General features: G+C 42.5%; 1 protein-coding gene and 1 long non-coding RNA gene across 2 annotated transcripts in view; one reads left to right on the top strand and one right to left on the bottom strand.

Moving 5' to 3' along the window:
* LOC122152440 overlaps positions 1-2,552 on the bottom strand; it is a 27,585-nt gene extending 25,033 nt beyond the window's left edge. The window contains exon 1 of the long non-coding RNA XR_006164556.1: positions 2,340-2,552. This is a non-coding gene — a long non-coding RNA (uncharacterized LOC122152440). The remainder of the gene's footprint in view (positions 1-2,339) is intronic.
* The window catches only part of FAM117B (family with sequence similarity 117 member B), a 27,991-nt gene continuing 17,328 nt past the window's right edge, over positions 1,448-12,110 (top strand). The window contains exons 1-2 of the mRNA XM_042784173.1: positions 1,448-2,233; positions 9,767-9,918. Of these exons, the coding sequence (XP_042640107.1) occupies positions 1,621-2,233; positions 9,767-9,918 (765 nt within the window). The 5' untranslated portion in view covers positions 1,448-1,620. The remainder of the gene's footprint in view (positions 2,234-9,766; positions 9,919-12,110) is intronic.

Here is a 12,110-nt window from a genome sequence, read left to right as displayed (position 1 = left end):
TGTGATGGCTACAAGAAAAGAACTGGGAAGTGGTCCTATGTGTGTAATTTATAAGGTGACTTAAGTAAATTGCACATTTTAAGGAGGAAACACAACAGGACTGATGGTGATCTGCCAGGCTTCTGGTGCCTTCCCTTGACACAGCCACTTTCAGGAGCAGCCCAAGATAATCCTGAAGACAGGGCACAGCCTCTTACAGTTTTGTTTGAACCACCCTGCTATCCTGCAGGCCATACTACCAGTATGCACAGCACCTGTGAGCAAGCATAGTGTCCTTCAAAAGAAATTTAATTAATTCAGGATGCAAGAGCTAACTTCGTAACAACCTCATCACCAGGAATGCATCCATTCTGTTCTCCTTTGCCAGTCTGATTCCTCATAAAAAGCTCCTGCCTCTGACAAGAGCTTTAACCTTCGAGGCTTTAGGTAGAGCAGTGTCCAGGCATCCTTAAGAAGGGCCTGTGCACATAGTCTTGCTTTTCAGGTTTGTTAAACTTGTCAGGCACAAGGATGAAGATCTTCAAAGGGGAAGTTGGGGCTTTTTGAGTGAAGTAGACTTCAATCAGACACAGCGACGGAGAAAGGAGGAGAGGAAAAACCAAACCCAAGCACAGCCAAGCCAAAGCAGAGAGAGAACGGTATGTAATTTGTTGTCGCACCATTTGTATCATAGCAATGGTATTCAATTGCAACATGCAACTCGCAGAGCCAATATTGAAAAGAATTTGGATAAATTCTGTTAGCCTAGAACAGCCATTTGCAATAAAGACAGAGAAGATTTATTGATTCCTTCACGTTTTGAAGGTGCTAATGTGTGTTTGCCTTGCATCTAAAGAATCCCACCACGTGAACCGAGGCCTATTTCATGCATGTATCCTCTTCTCTAATGTATAAATCAGGTTAAGAGGATGCCGACAGTTAACGAGTATTTTTGAAGGACTGTACTGAAGATGCAACTGATCTAATGGAGAAGAGTAAACACAGCACTTAAGGGAAAAGGAGGTCAAGCCTGCCTGGATGTTACCCACGTATCTGGTGTCCCCATCGGTAACGCTGAGCTGGCGGCAAAGCAACTGGACCAACCGCTGCAGAGCCCTGGTCCCCTCGCAGGGCGCCTCTGGAGCTAACAGCAACAGAGCAGCCCTGCCTCTAACTTCCCGCCCCTTCCCTGGGCCGGGGTGTCCCGGGGCTGGAGCTGCCGCCCGGCTGCGGCTCAGCCCCACGGGCACGTGCCGCGGGCAGCGCGCGGCCCCGCCGGCCGGCCGCCTGTCGCTTTAAGCGCTGACCCCTCCCCTCCCCGCGCAGGCTCGGCCACTCAGGAGCGAGCTCCGCAGCCAATGGGCGCGCCGTAGCTGCGCGAGGCGAGCGGCGGCGCGCCCAATGGGAGGGCGCGGGGGGCGGGGCGGGCGGCCGGGGCACTATTGTTGATGAGGCGCACGGAGGCTGCGGCGGCGGCAGCGCGGGGCGCCCCGGGCTGGGGACGGCGGCGGCGGCGACGAGGGGACGGGGCTGCGGGCGCCTGAGGCGTTGGGCCCCCGCGCAGACCTGCCCGCGCCTCTCACCGCCCGCCTGCCCTTGCTCGCCGACGGTTCCTTTGCGAGCCCCGGCTTCCAGCGGACAATGTCCCACCCGCGCGTGAGGCGCAACGGCTCCCCGACCCCGGCCACCTCCCTGGGGGGAGGAGGCGCGGCGGCGGCGGGCGGCGGAGCGGGAGCCAGCAGCCGCCTCCAGCCCATGCGGGCCACGGTGCCCTTCCAGCTCAAGCAGCAGCAGCAGCAGCAGCAGCAACATGGCAGCCCCACGAGGAGCGGCGGCGGCGCGAGTGCCCCGGGCGGGGGTCTCACACGCGCGGCGCCCGCCTCGCGCAGCATCAGCCCCACGCGCGCGGCGCCCACCGGCAGCGGCAACGGCGGGCGCGGCGGCCCCGCCATGGCCACGCAGACGCCGGGGGGAGGGGGAAGCGGCGCCGCCGCCTCGGCGGCCGCTGCCTCCTCGCGGGGCAGCCCCACGCGTGCCGGCGGGGCGCGGGGGAGCCCCCCGCGGCCCCACCACCTACCGCCGCCTCCTCCCCCGCCGCTGCCGGGTTGCGGGCCCTCACCTTGCTCTTCTCCGGTGCCTCCGCTGCCGGAGGGCAGCGCTACAGCGACGGGCAGGCTCCGGCACCGGCGGCACTCGCCGGAGCAAGGCCGGAGCTCCCCGGAGAGGAAGAGCCCCGGCTCCCCCGGCTGCAAAGGTGAGCGCTCGCGCCAGCCCGCCCGTGCCGCGCACCTGCCGCCCGCCGGTCGCGGAGGGGCCTGGGGGGGGGGGGGGGGGTGGGTGCGCGCGCGCGCGGCCGTTACCTGAGGGGAATGGCGAGGGGGCGTGGGGGGAGAGCGGGGACACGACACGCGGGACCGCGGTCGCCGGCGGGGCCCAGCGGTAAAAGGCTCTTCCCGGGCGGCGCTCCTCGGCGTGGCCGAGTTTCGGCCGGCGTTTTGCGGGGTGGGAGGGCTGGGCTGGGCGCGCTGGGCTGGGCGCGGCGGTGCCCGCCGCCCGGTGGTGTGCCTCCGAGCGCGCCGTGCTGCCGGCGGGGCAGAGGTAGGAGCAGGGGCTGTGCCCAGGCTTGTGCCCGTGCTGATCGTCCTCTGGCCGGCGGCGGCACTTGTGGAGCGTGTGTGGGGGAGAAGGGCTTGTCGCTTTTGTTGCTGCTCTGTTGCTTCCTGGCAGTTAGAAGAGGGACGGAGAAAGCCGAGCACGCCGTGAGGGGATTTGTAGCCGCTCCCGTAGCATTTCTGTAAATACTGCCAAAGGTTTCCAGATGAGAGTCGGTGGTGTAGGATACGCACTTAAGATACTTCAGTACACGCTTAAGGCGAATTTGGTGTTTGGGGGCTGTTGGGAAGCCTTCTGTGCATCTCGTGCCAGATGGTATGTGTTTCTGATCCAAACGGTGTCCACGAGCTTGTGAATAGAAAACTAGCTAGCACTGCAGGCGTTGCACTAAACGTAGGAAAGAAGTGTTCAGTAGCTCTCTTAGTACTTACTTTCAACATGAACCCTGCAGAAGGATGTGTGAACTTGAGAGTGATGACAAGCTTGTGCTACAGTGAAGATAAAAAATAGTGTGGGAATGGCATACATTTTGTAGCGAAGTGCTTTTTACTGTTTTTGAATAATTAAAACATACTGGGAATGCTGAAATGTAAGCAATATGTGGCATCTGGTTGAGGATAATAGAGGCTTACATGTGTAAGTCCTTTTATTTCTTGAGATAAATGTTTACCCAAAAATGTGTGAGTGAGGCTTTTTGTTAATGTTCTGAAATCGGGAAAAATCTGTGACTGTTGAGGTAACCAAAGCTTACAGCTACTCTTTTTTTTTCATTAAATTCCATGTGGTAATTTAAACGATAAAGTTGACTAATATGCAGAAGTGTATATGCAAAAATCGAGGACCAACGTAATTCCTTTAACACTTCTACTTCTCATGTTGCTCCCCCTTTCTGAAGCAATTATTATAACCAGACTACAGTGTCGTGTTTTTTCCTTTTTTCTATCCTGGCTCTTGAGAAATGATGCTGCCAAATTAGACAGTCATAACCAATTGGTACAGTACTTAAGTTAATGTCTGTGTGACTTAATGTTTCCTTTTTTTTTTTTTTTTTCTTAAATCAGACATACCCTTTCAAGATTACCATATGCCTGCTTGTCTGCAGTGTAAGAGAGCAGTGCCATAAAGGCATTTATGTTCTGAATTAGATTTTTCTGCTTTCCAGATAAGAGTAATGTGGGCCTTTTATATTCTGAGGCTCTGGAATGAGAAATGTGTGTATTTTTCATTTGAGATTCTTGTTTATCTGTAATCTGAAAGACTTTATACACATCACAAAAATCCTATTTTCTTCCTGTGAACTTTATGGAAACTCTTGCCCAAGATGCAGTCTCCTGGCCTAGAGAATAAGGAACAGGATGGCTAGCCTTGAGATCCAGCTTCAAAAGCTGTTTGTAAAGGCATGTGTCAGACCACTTAGGGTGGAAAAATTGCACCATCTTCAGATCATTGTGTAGAAGCCTGTTGAAACCATGCTAGCTTCTCTACTGGATCTAACAATTAGCATATAGAAAGAAACAAGTAATTTGGTCACTCTACTGTGTTAAGATAACTCCACTAGCTTTTTACAAGATGTGTGAGAACAGAAGGGTAATATCCATTTAATTGCTTTCATGTGTTTATATTTCTGAACAGTACTTGTATTGGTCCAAAATGCAAATTAAACCTGTTTAATACTGCTTAACATTTGTATTGTGTAGTCCAGTTCTTGATAGAGACTGAATTAGCTTCAACTTTTTCTTCATCTAGATGAGAACTTAGTGGTAGCTGAGAACATGTAAGTGATACTTTCTTTTTGCTAATGAGTCTACAGTTGTGAAGCCATGTAGGCCACTTCAGGGTATCATTCAAAAGTTACTGCGGAATAACTTGGGTTTTCCTGTTTCTTGTTTTCGGTTAATGATGGCTTTTGTTCGTTTCTACAGCTGCAGCCTTGTGTATTTTTTTTAGATTAAAATGAACCTTGAGGTTAGACAAATGATAGCTTCTTTGATAATTGTTTTAGATAGTTGTATGCTTTAGACTCAACTTCATGTTTTTCAGATTTCTGGGAAGCAGTTGAATAGTTTTGAACATAGTTTTCATTAACATGCTTAATACTTAAGAACCCCAACTTGTGAATTTATGAATGTGATTTAATAGCTTGCTTGTTTGTTTGTTTGGGTTTTGGGGGGGTTATGTGTTTTGGGTTTTTGTGTTTGTTTTTTTTTTTTTTTGTTTTGTTTTGTTTTTGTGGTGCATCTTTTCAAGTGTGATTTTTCTGTTGTCATTTTTTTCTTGTTTTCTGAACTGAATTGCAGCTAAATGTTGGAAATACTTAACTGAATTTTCTGATGATGACGGGATAATTATAAACTAAATATTCCATAGTACAGTTTCTGAATTTCTGTGCTTTTCTTGCTATTTCCCTCCTAAATATGACCAAGGGCCTAGATCTTCCTACTACCCAGTTTTCATCTTTTACTTTCCCTCCTGCAATCTCGAGCACATATTCCACAGACTTCATCTTTCATTTGCATGCTAATGTGTTCTGTCCTTCTCATCAGTGGCGTGGCCTTATTTCTATGCTGCAAGGTCTGCCCTGCAATCTCCAGTTTTGGTTCAGTTTTCACATATGCGTCTCTACCTGCCTGCAAACCACCCCTGTTAGAGGAAGTTCTTTTTGAACAGTAGACTGCTGTGGAATGATAGAGAAATGTGTATGCTCTACCTTTAATATTTTATTCTTGGTTTATCTACTGAGTAAATAAACAATGTGATCTTGTTATTTGTGTTCTTACACAAAACACAACTTCCCAGAAGAGTTTAACTCTAAAAATGTTATTATGCACCAAGGTGTGTGAACACAGTGGTCAAGACGAGAGCCATAGCAGTTGTGTACTGACCCTTTCAGGTGTCTAGAGGTTGTGAGAGATGTCTCTACTGGATGCTGAACTTCTGATCTATTCCAGTTCACTGTATTGGACATTTAAACTCACTCTGAAAATCAGGGAGAAAAATCAGTTAGTTTTATCTGAAACTACATTGGCCTTTAATGTTTAGAATACTATATGGAAGAGTAATAATAAAGCCTACATCTGTGAAAGGAAATTATGAAAATTGTTGTAAAAGTATATTGGAAAGTCTTAAAGTATTCAGATGTGAGCCCCTCTGTAGGGAGAAGGAATGGAACTCCATGACACTCTTAAATTTCACTGTGAAATTCATTTGTTCTAAGAATTTGTTGAGTGACACAATAATAGCTGCAGACCTGTTGACATCAATTACAATAGTTATAAGTGATATTACTGTAGGATAAGAGTATAGAAGGCTTTGGGTACCAATTCATGTCTGCTTTGCTTACCTAAGCTGTTTAAGAAATGGTAGGTGAAAGAAAGTGAATTCATTTTTGCAACATCATACTTGAGTTTTTTTGTGGCCAACGCTTCAGGGGAGTTAATTTTGATTAAAAATGTTTTCATTCATTAGAATTAAGTAACTTGAACATTTTGGTCTTTCTGAGGTTTGGTTTTGTAAAAAAACATTCATTCAGTTGTTCTTCTACCAAGGGTTCATTTTGAACTACTAGAAGCAAGAGTGAGAGTAGTTCTTTTACATTTATGTGCCGATAATAGCCAAGATTGTCTTCCAGAGGGAATATATGCAGTTGTGCTGTGTGTCTGTTCTCAATGCTGTCTGAGCCTGTTGAATACTTGCAACGAAATATAAAAAGTAGGTGAAGTCTCTGAGATCAGTTGTGTTTGTATGAGTTTTTGGGGAAAGCCAGCTATGCATGGAAGAGATCCCATGAATGTCCTTTCTGAGGAGAAGGCTGTTGAAACCAGAACACAAAGGTCAGCTGTATGTCTAGATGCCAGAAAAGCTAGTTAGGTCTCACTCTTTTTCACTTTTTTGAATATCCTACCTGTGTAAAAAGCTTCAGTTGAACTCTTGTCAGGGAATGTTGAGAGGTTAATGATGTCCTATGCTTTTCCAGTGGCTTTTTCTGCTGCTTGCTACTTTTGTTTTGTTTTCTTATGGTGTCTGTTAGAAGATGCTTCTACGGACTTTTTGTTTTCCTTTCTTAAGACTTGAATTTCAAATACGTAGAAGGATATCAACAGGACTGTAAAATAGATCTTTTAAGTTACACTTAAACAGTAATCTTTATTTTACAGTTCTAACAACACTTCAGAACTTTTCCTGGAAAATTGAAATACGAATTTTCAGAGTGTTTTGTCTCTTAGGACCTTCTTATGTGTAAGACCTTCTCTTTTTTTTAATTTTTCCTTCCTTCCTTTCTTTTATATATAGCAATTTTCTCCAGTTAGGTATCCTATTCAAATGTATGTGTTCTCACACTATAACTTCCTTTTTCAGTTGTAGGACTTCTATGTTAAGACCCCCACAAATAAGTGCTCTCTTTCCTATATTTCAGTCAGTTATTGGTAGGCATTTATTGTTCAACTCTGCTCTTCCATCACATTTTTAGACTGCCTTAGCTTAAATTGCCTTTGGAGGTGGATGATTTCACAACTGCAATAGGTGTGTGTGATACCAGTTTACCTGTAGCAGCTTCAGTTGGTCAGTTGTACTGCAATGGCTTGTGAAGACATGGTAACTTGCTTGTTTTTTTTTTTTCACGTTATGGACTTTGTTGATTTCTATTGTGTATGTTCTGTTTGTGTTTCATTCTGTTATTTTGCTTTGTTTGTAGCTAGATTGCAGAAAGACTTTGTTTCTAAACAGATTTAGAGTAGTGGCTGATGGATAGGATGGTTGATATTTATCACAAATATTGGTTTAAAGAGATAATCAGGCCAGTTAAAACAGATCTAATATTTAAGAAGGGTCTATTTGATGAAATAGCTCCATTGTTTTTCATCAGCCACAGCTGTTGTAACTGTTATCTCTGTGGAGGCAGATCTCTTGTTATGTAGGTCACATCAAGGAAAAATAGCAGCTGAACACTTGCTTCAAGTATTGTAGAGGAAAGTGCAATGAAAACATTGTATATGCTCCCATTGGAATGTTTTGAAACAGCAAGAATTGTGTAGTAGACTTCAGCAATTTGCACTAAGACATGTTGTGAAGGTAGAAAAGTAAAACGTATCCAAACATCTAAATAGAAGTAATCTGAAAATGGAATTCCTTGAAGGAATTTTTAAATCAGAGGAAAAGAGAGTATTTATAGGCTTTGTGCCTTGAAATGAGCAGCTTACCCTGAACTTAAACAGTAAACGGGCTCTTCAGTTCTCATTCTCTGTTTGCCCAGGAAAATATTCTTTCCACGTTGTTTTGTGGGGGAGGGGAAAGGGTAACAGTTTCTGCTGCTTCAGTTTTGAAGCTGTCTGCTGTAGTGGTTTTGCAGAAGACTACAATACACTTCCTGATTTTTAATTTTTTTTCCACGTTCTTTCTGTTTCCCCGTGGTAAAAAGAGAGAAGCTTTTTGAAGAGGAAGAAGAATAATTCAGAAGAAAAATAAATAGGGAGAGTATGATAGCTATTTCTGAGACAAATAACATATTTGATATAACTTTGGCAGCAAGTGTACTTTTTAAGGAACGACACCTTGCATGCCACATTCTCCCATGGTACAGACAAAAGAAATTGTTTTGAAATCTTCTGGTACAAACAGACCTTTTAGTGTGCTGTATAGTGGTGGTAGTAGCCAGAGAATTTCTTTGATGCAGGGGTCTTAAGTGCATGGTAACTCCAAAATTTAACTTTGCTGCTTCTTCCTGAGAGCAGATCTGCTGTGAGCTCTGTAGTAACATTTTACCATAGTTGGTACTAGTAGAAATAATAAGTGAGATGAGGTTTTTGGATTGCTTTATGTGAATGTGGTTGATTATAGTGCTAATAATTATTTCTTTATAGCTGAATTGAAATGTTTTCCACACTATTAATGTATACACTTCTAATGCAAGATGTGCATGCGGGTATTTAGTATAGAATGTCACTAGACTTACATTGGAAAGACTGTTGTTCTATGAGACTAAGGTGTTGTCTACACCACTGAAATCTATACCTGACAGGTTTTATTAGTATTTATGTATCTTTAGGAGATGGAAAGGGCTTAGAAATTGAATTCTGTACTTCTGATGGTAGTGTTTCTATTTTTGGACTAAGAGTCAGACACTAATCAGGCACAACTTCTTTTGCCTATAAATAAGTTTATGTAGAATACAAATTGTTATGTTACTTATACTTTTAGTATAGGATTCATCCTGAAGCACAGTCAGGAAGGACATATGACTGAGTTTTTCCAGTGCCCTTTTAAAGCTTCCATCTGATCTCTGTATCTTGTTTGCTGTGTTCTAGCCATTTGTTTTAGGCCTTTGTATTCGTTATAGGTAAGATTAATACATGATTCTTTCAGGTATAATTCTGTGGGGAGTAGCTGAATTGATAGTGAGCTTGGATCATTGTGATATCTGGATTTGCATTTCACATCTAAAATAGCTAGTAAGAAATAATGTGTGAGCATATCTGTATATCTAAACCCTGGGTCTTTCCTGCCTGTTGTTCTCTTTAATTTAGCAAACCTCAGTTGTTGTTTTGAGGAAACTTTCTTCATAGTGATTACACTTATTAACTTGCATCGTAGTCTTTTACTGCCACTTTGTAGTATCATTGACAGATGGGATAGGTGCAGATTTTTGTTTTTAAGCATATTCTTTCATCTCATGTTACTTCCTGTGCTTGTTATATTTAATCTTTTTCAGTTAGGGTTCCTGTTAGTATCTAAACTGTTCTGAAAAGTGATATCAATGTAAACACTAAAAATGAAGTGTTACAGAAGGTGTGGTGTCAGGTAAATATGAATATAGTTACCAAGTAGCATGTAAAGGGAGGCAATGTCTTGATTATCCTGTAAAATGTAAATCATTATCTTACTGAAGTTGACTCCCAGATCCTAAGGGTTAGACATAACTGTTTATGAATCTATCATATTATATACTGGGTGGTGAATAAAACATGTCAGTTTATAGTGTCCCTTGAATTATTCTAGGTGAAACCATAAAAACATATTTCATTGCTTATTGAAACAGAATAGAGACTGGAAAACTTAATTCCTATATTAAAAGTACCTTGTATAGTTAATAACCTGTTAGTTCCGATTTGATATGATTTCTGCAAGCAATTAAAATAATTAAGCTATCTGTCTTTCTAATCAAGTGTTCTTATTCTAGCTGACAAATCAAGGCCACCTTCATCAAGCCCTTCCAGTATTATTCGCCGGACTTCCTCATTGGATACGCTTGCTGCTCCATACCTTGCTGGACAGTGGCCTCGTGATAATCATGGACAAGTCGCTCCATGTATGAGAGACAAAGCCACACAGGTAGGACAGATTTTTGTCTTCAGAGTATTTAAATGTGAAGACAGTGCTTACATGTAAGAAACTTTTCCCTTGAAAACATTCACTTTTGCTTTCTTGCTTGCCAGTTCCTATTCACTTTCAAATTGCAGGAATCCTACTTTTGTTATTATGTATGTGAATTATTTGCATTCTACTCTAAGAAGAGGCCATGAACTGTAGTGTCTGTTAAGAGTTCCACTTTATTCCTGCCTCAGAAAAATAGTAGTGTATTGCACATCTGTTTTCTCATTGTTCTTCCAGTGTGCAGTACGCTAGATTGCACTGGTCTTAAGTACTATTGAGTTTAAATTTATACAGGAGAACTTAGTGAATCCTTATATGTGTGTCTGTGTTAAAACTGAATAAAAAAGCTTCTGTAGTGCCTGTGTAGAAGTTATTGTAGCCTTTCCTATGATAGGCTGTTCATCCTCTGTAAACAGCCTTTACTGTTCACCTGGGATCTATGCACCCAGTATAGAATTACATACATTGAAGAGGTGCCTCATTGAACTGTGAATAATGTTCAAATTTAGCTCCTCTGGAAAGTGTTAAAAAAGTACATGATTTGCCAATAAACTTCAACTTGGCAAAATTTCACAAGCTTTTAATGGTTCAGTCTTGTGCCATCTGTAACAACAGAACCAACAAACAGTAGAATGCAGCTGGCGTTACAGGAGTTACACGCTTACTGGGACAGTTGTTTCATTATTCCCCTTAAGGGATGCTGTTGTTAAATGGTATTCTACTGTATATGGAAGTGATTCAACATGGATTTTTCCATAAAATATCCCAGTGTTTAATTTCTCCTTCTGCAGATGTAGTCTGTCAGTGAGTTTTGCTAACTTGTAGAGTGAAAGAGCCGAACATGTTGGATTTTAAACCCGTATTCCTAGAGCATGGTTTCAACACCAGGTCTCCACCAATTCCAAAGAGCATAGGCAAAATGCAATTGGATGAGCATGTGGGACAGACTTGAGTTTGAACCTGGGTTAGGTTTGGCAACAGTAATGAAAATGTGGCCAGCTGTGTTTCAGTGTACTGTCTACTCAAATGTATAGGATGTTGATCAGAAGATGACTGCAGTGTTGATTGTTACTGTATGGCCACCTTAAGATCTACAACAATTTGCAGAAAGGACCACAATTCAAAAAGCAGATCAGTAGAAAAGGTGTTGAGGGAATATGCCTGTGTGGGTAAGGTAGATATAGAAACTGTTGAGGAAAGGAGAGCTGAGGAACAAGTTTTCTATGCAGGAAAATGAGTCTGAAGAGTGTTTAGAAGATAGGGTGAAAAAGGTAAACAAATCATAGTAATAAGAGAAGGATGAATGAAGGTGTATGATATACGAGGAGTTACTGTTCATGCTTAGCTATTAAAAGGCATCAGTAAAGGGCAGAACGAAACCACTGTGGGTGCCTTAGCTATGTATTTTCATATTTGATTTATTAGGATATAGTACTTATTCCAAATTATATTTCCATACTACTGCCAAAGTATTTTCTATTTTCAGCTGATCTGACAGATTAATTTCAATTTAATATGAGTTATGATTAGGCTTTTATAATCTGTGTATTTTCCAGCTAGGTTAGAGATCATCCTTTTTGGCATGCATTTTTCTTTTGCCTTTTTCTTCCAGTTCTGACACATCTAGCTGCTTTGGTAGTGGGGCTTTCATGTATAAGGGGAAACATACTGTTTGCAAAGATTAATGGGAAGACTGTAAAGGGCATTGGATATTTCTGCAGAACGAGTGTATCTTATGGTGACTGATGTTAGTATACTGCTGAGAGAAACAGAATGATCTGTTTGCAATTTAAAATTTATCAAACCAGTAGAAAACTTTGGGATGCAGACGTACATCTGTACATCCAAAGCTTGTGTTGATATGACACTGATGAGACATTGTTGCTTTTAGTATGTCTTGTGTGTTTGAGAGCAACCATTTGAGCTAGGGACAAGTTTAAATACAATAGTTTTCCATGATAGTATAGGCTCTCCATTTGTATTTTTCAGCATTTCTGCAGATGTGGTGTTTGGATGAAGTTTCACTTGCAAGATATTCTGGCTCCAGTGTGTAATTTCAGATTTTATAAAATCTGATGTGAAATAGATGCATTCAGATTTCAAAAATTTAGGGAACAGGAATTGTAATTATTAAGATATAAAAGATTTTC

Source organism: Tyto alba, unplaced genomic scaffold (assembly GCF_018691265.1).
Source record: "Tyto alba isolate M040663 unplaced genomic scaffold, T.alba_DEE_v4.0 Super-Scaffold_7, whole genome shotgun sequence".
NCBI classification, from domain to species: Eukaryota; Metazoa; Chordata; class Aves; order Strigiformes; family Tytonidae; genus Tyto; species Tyto alba.
This window is presented reverse-complemented; position numbering and strand designations above follow the sequence as displayed.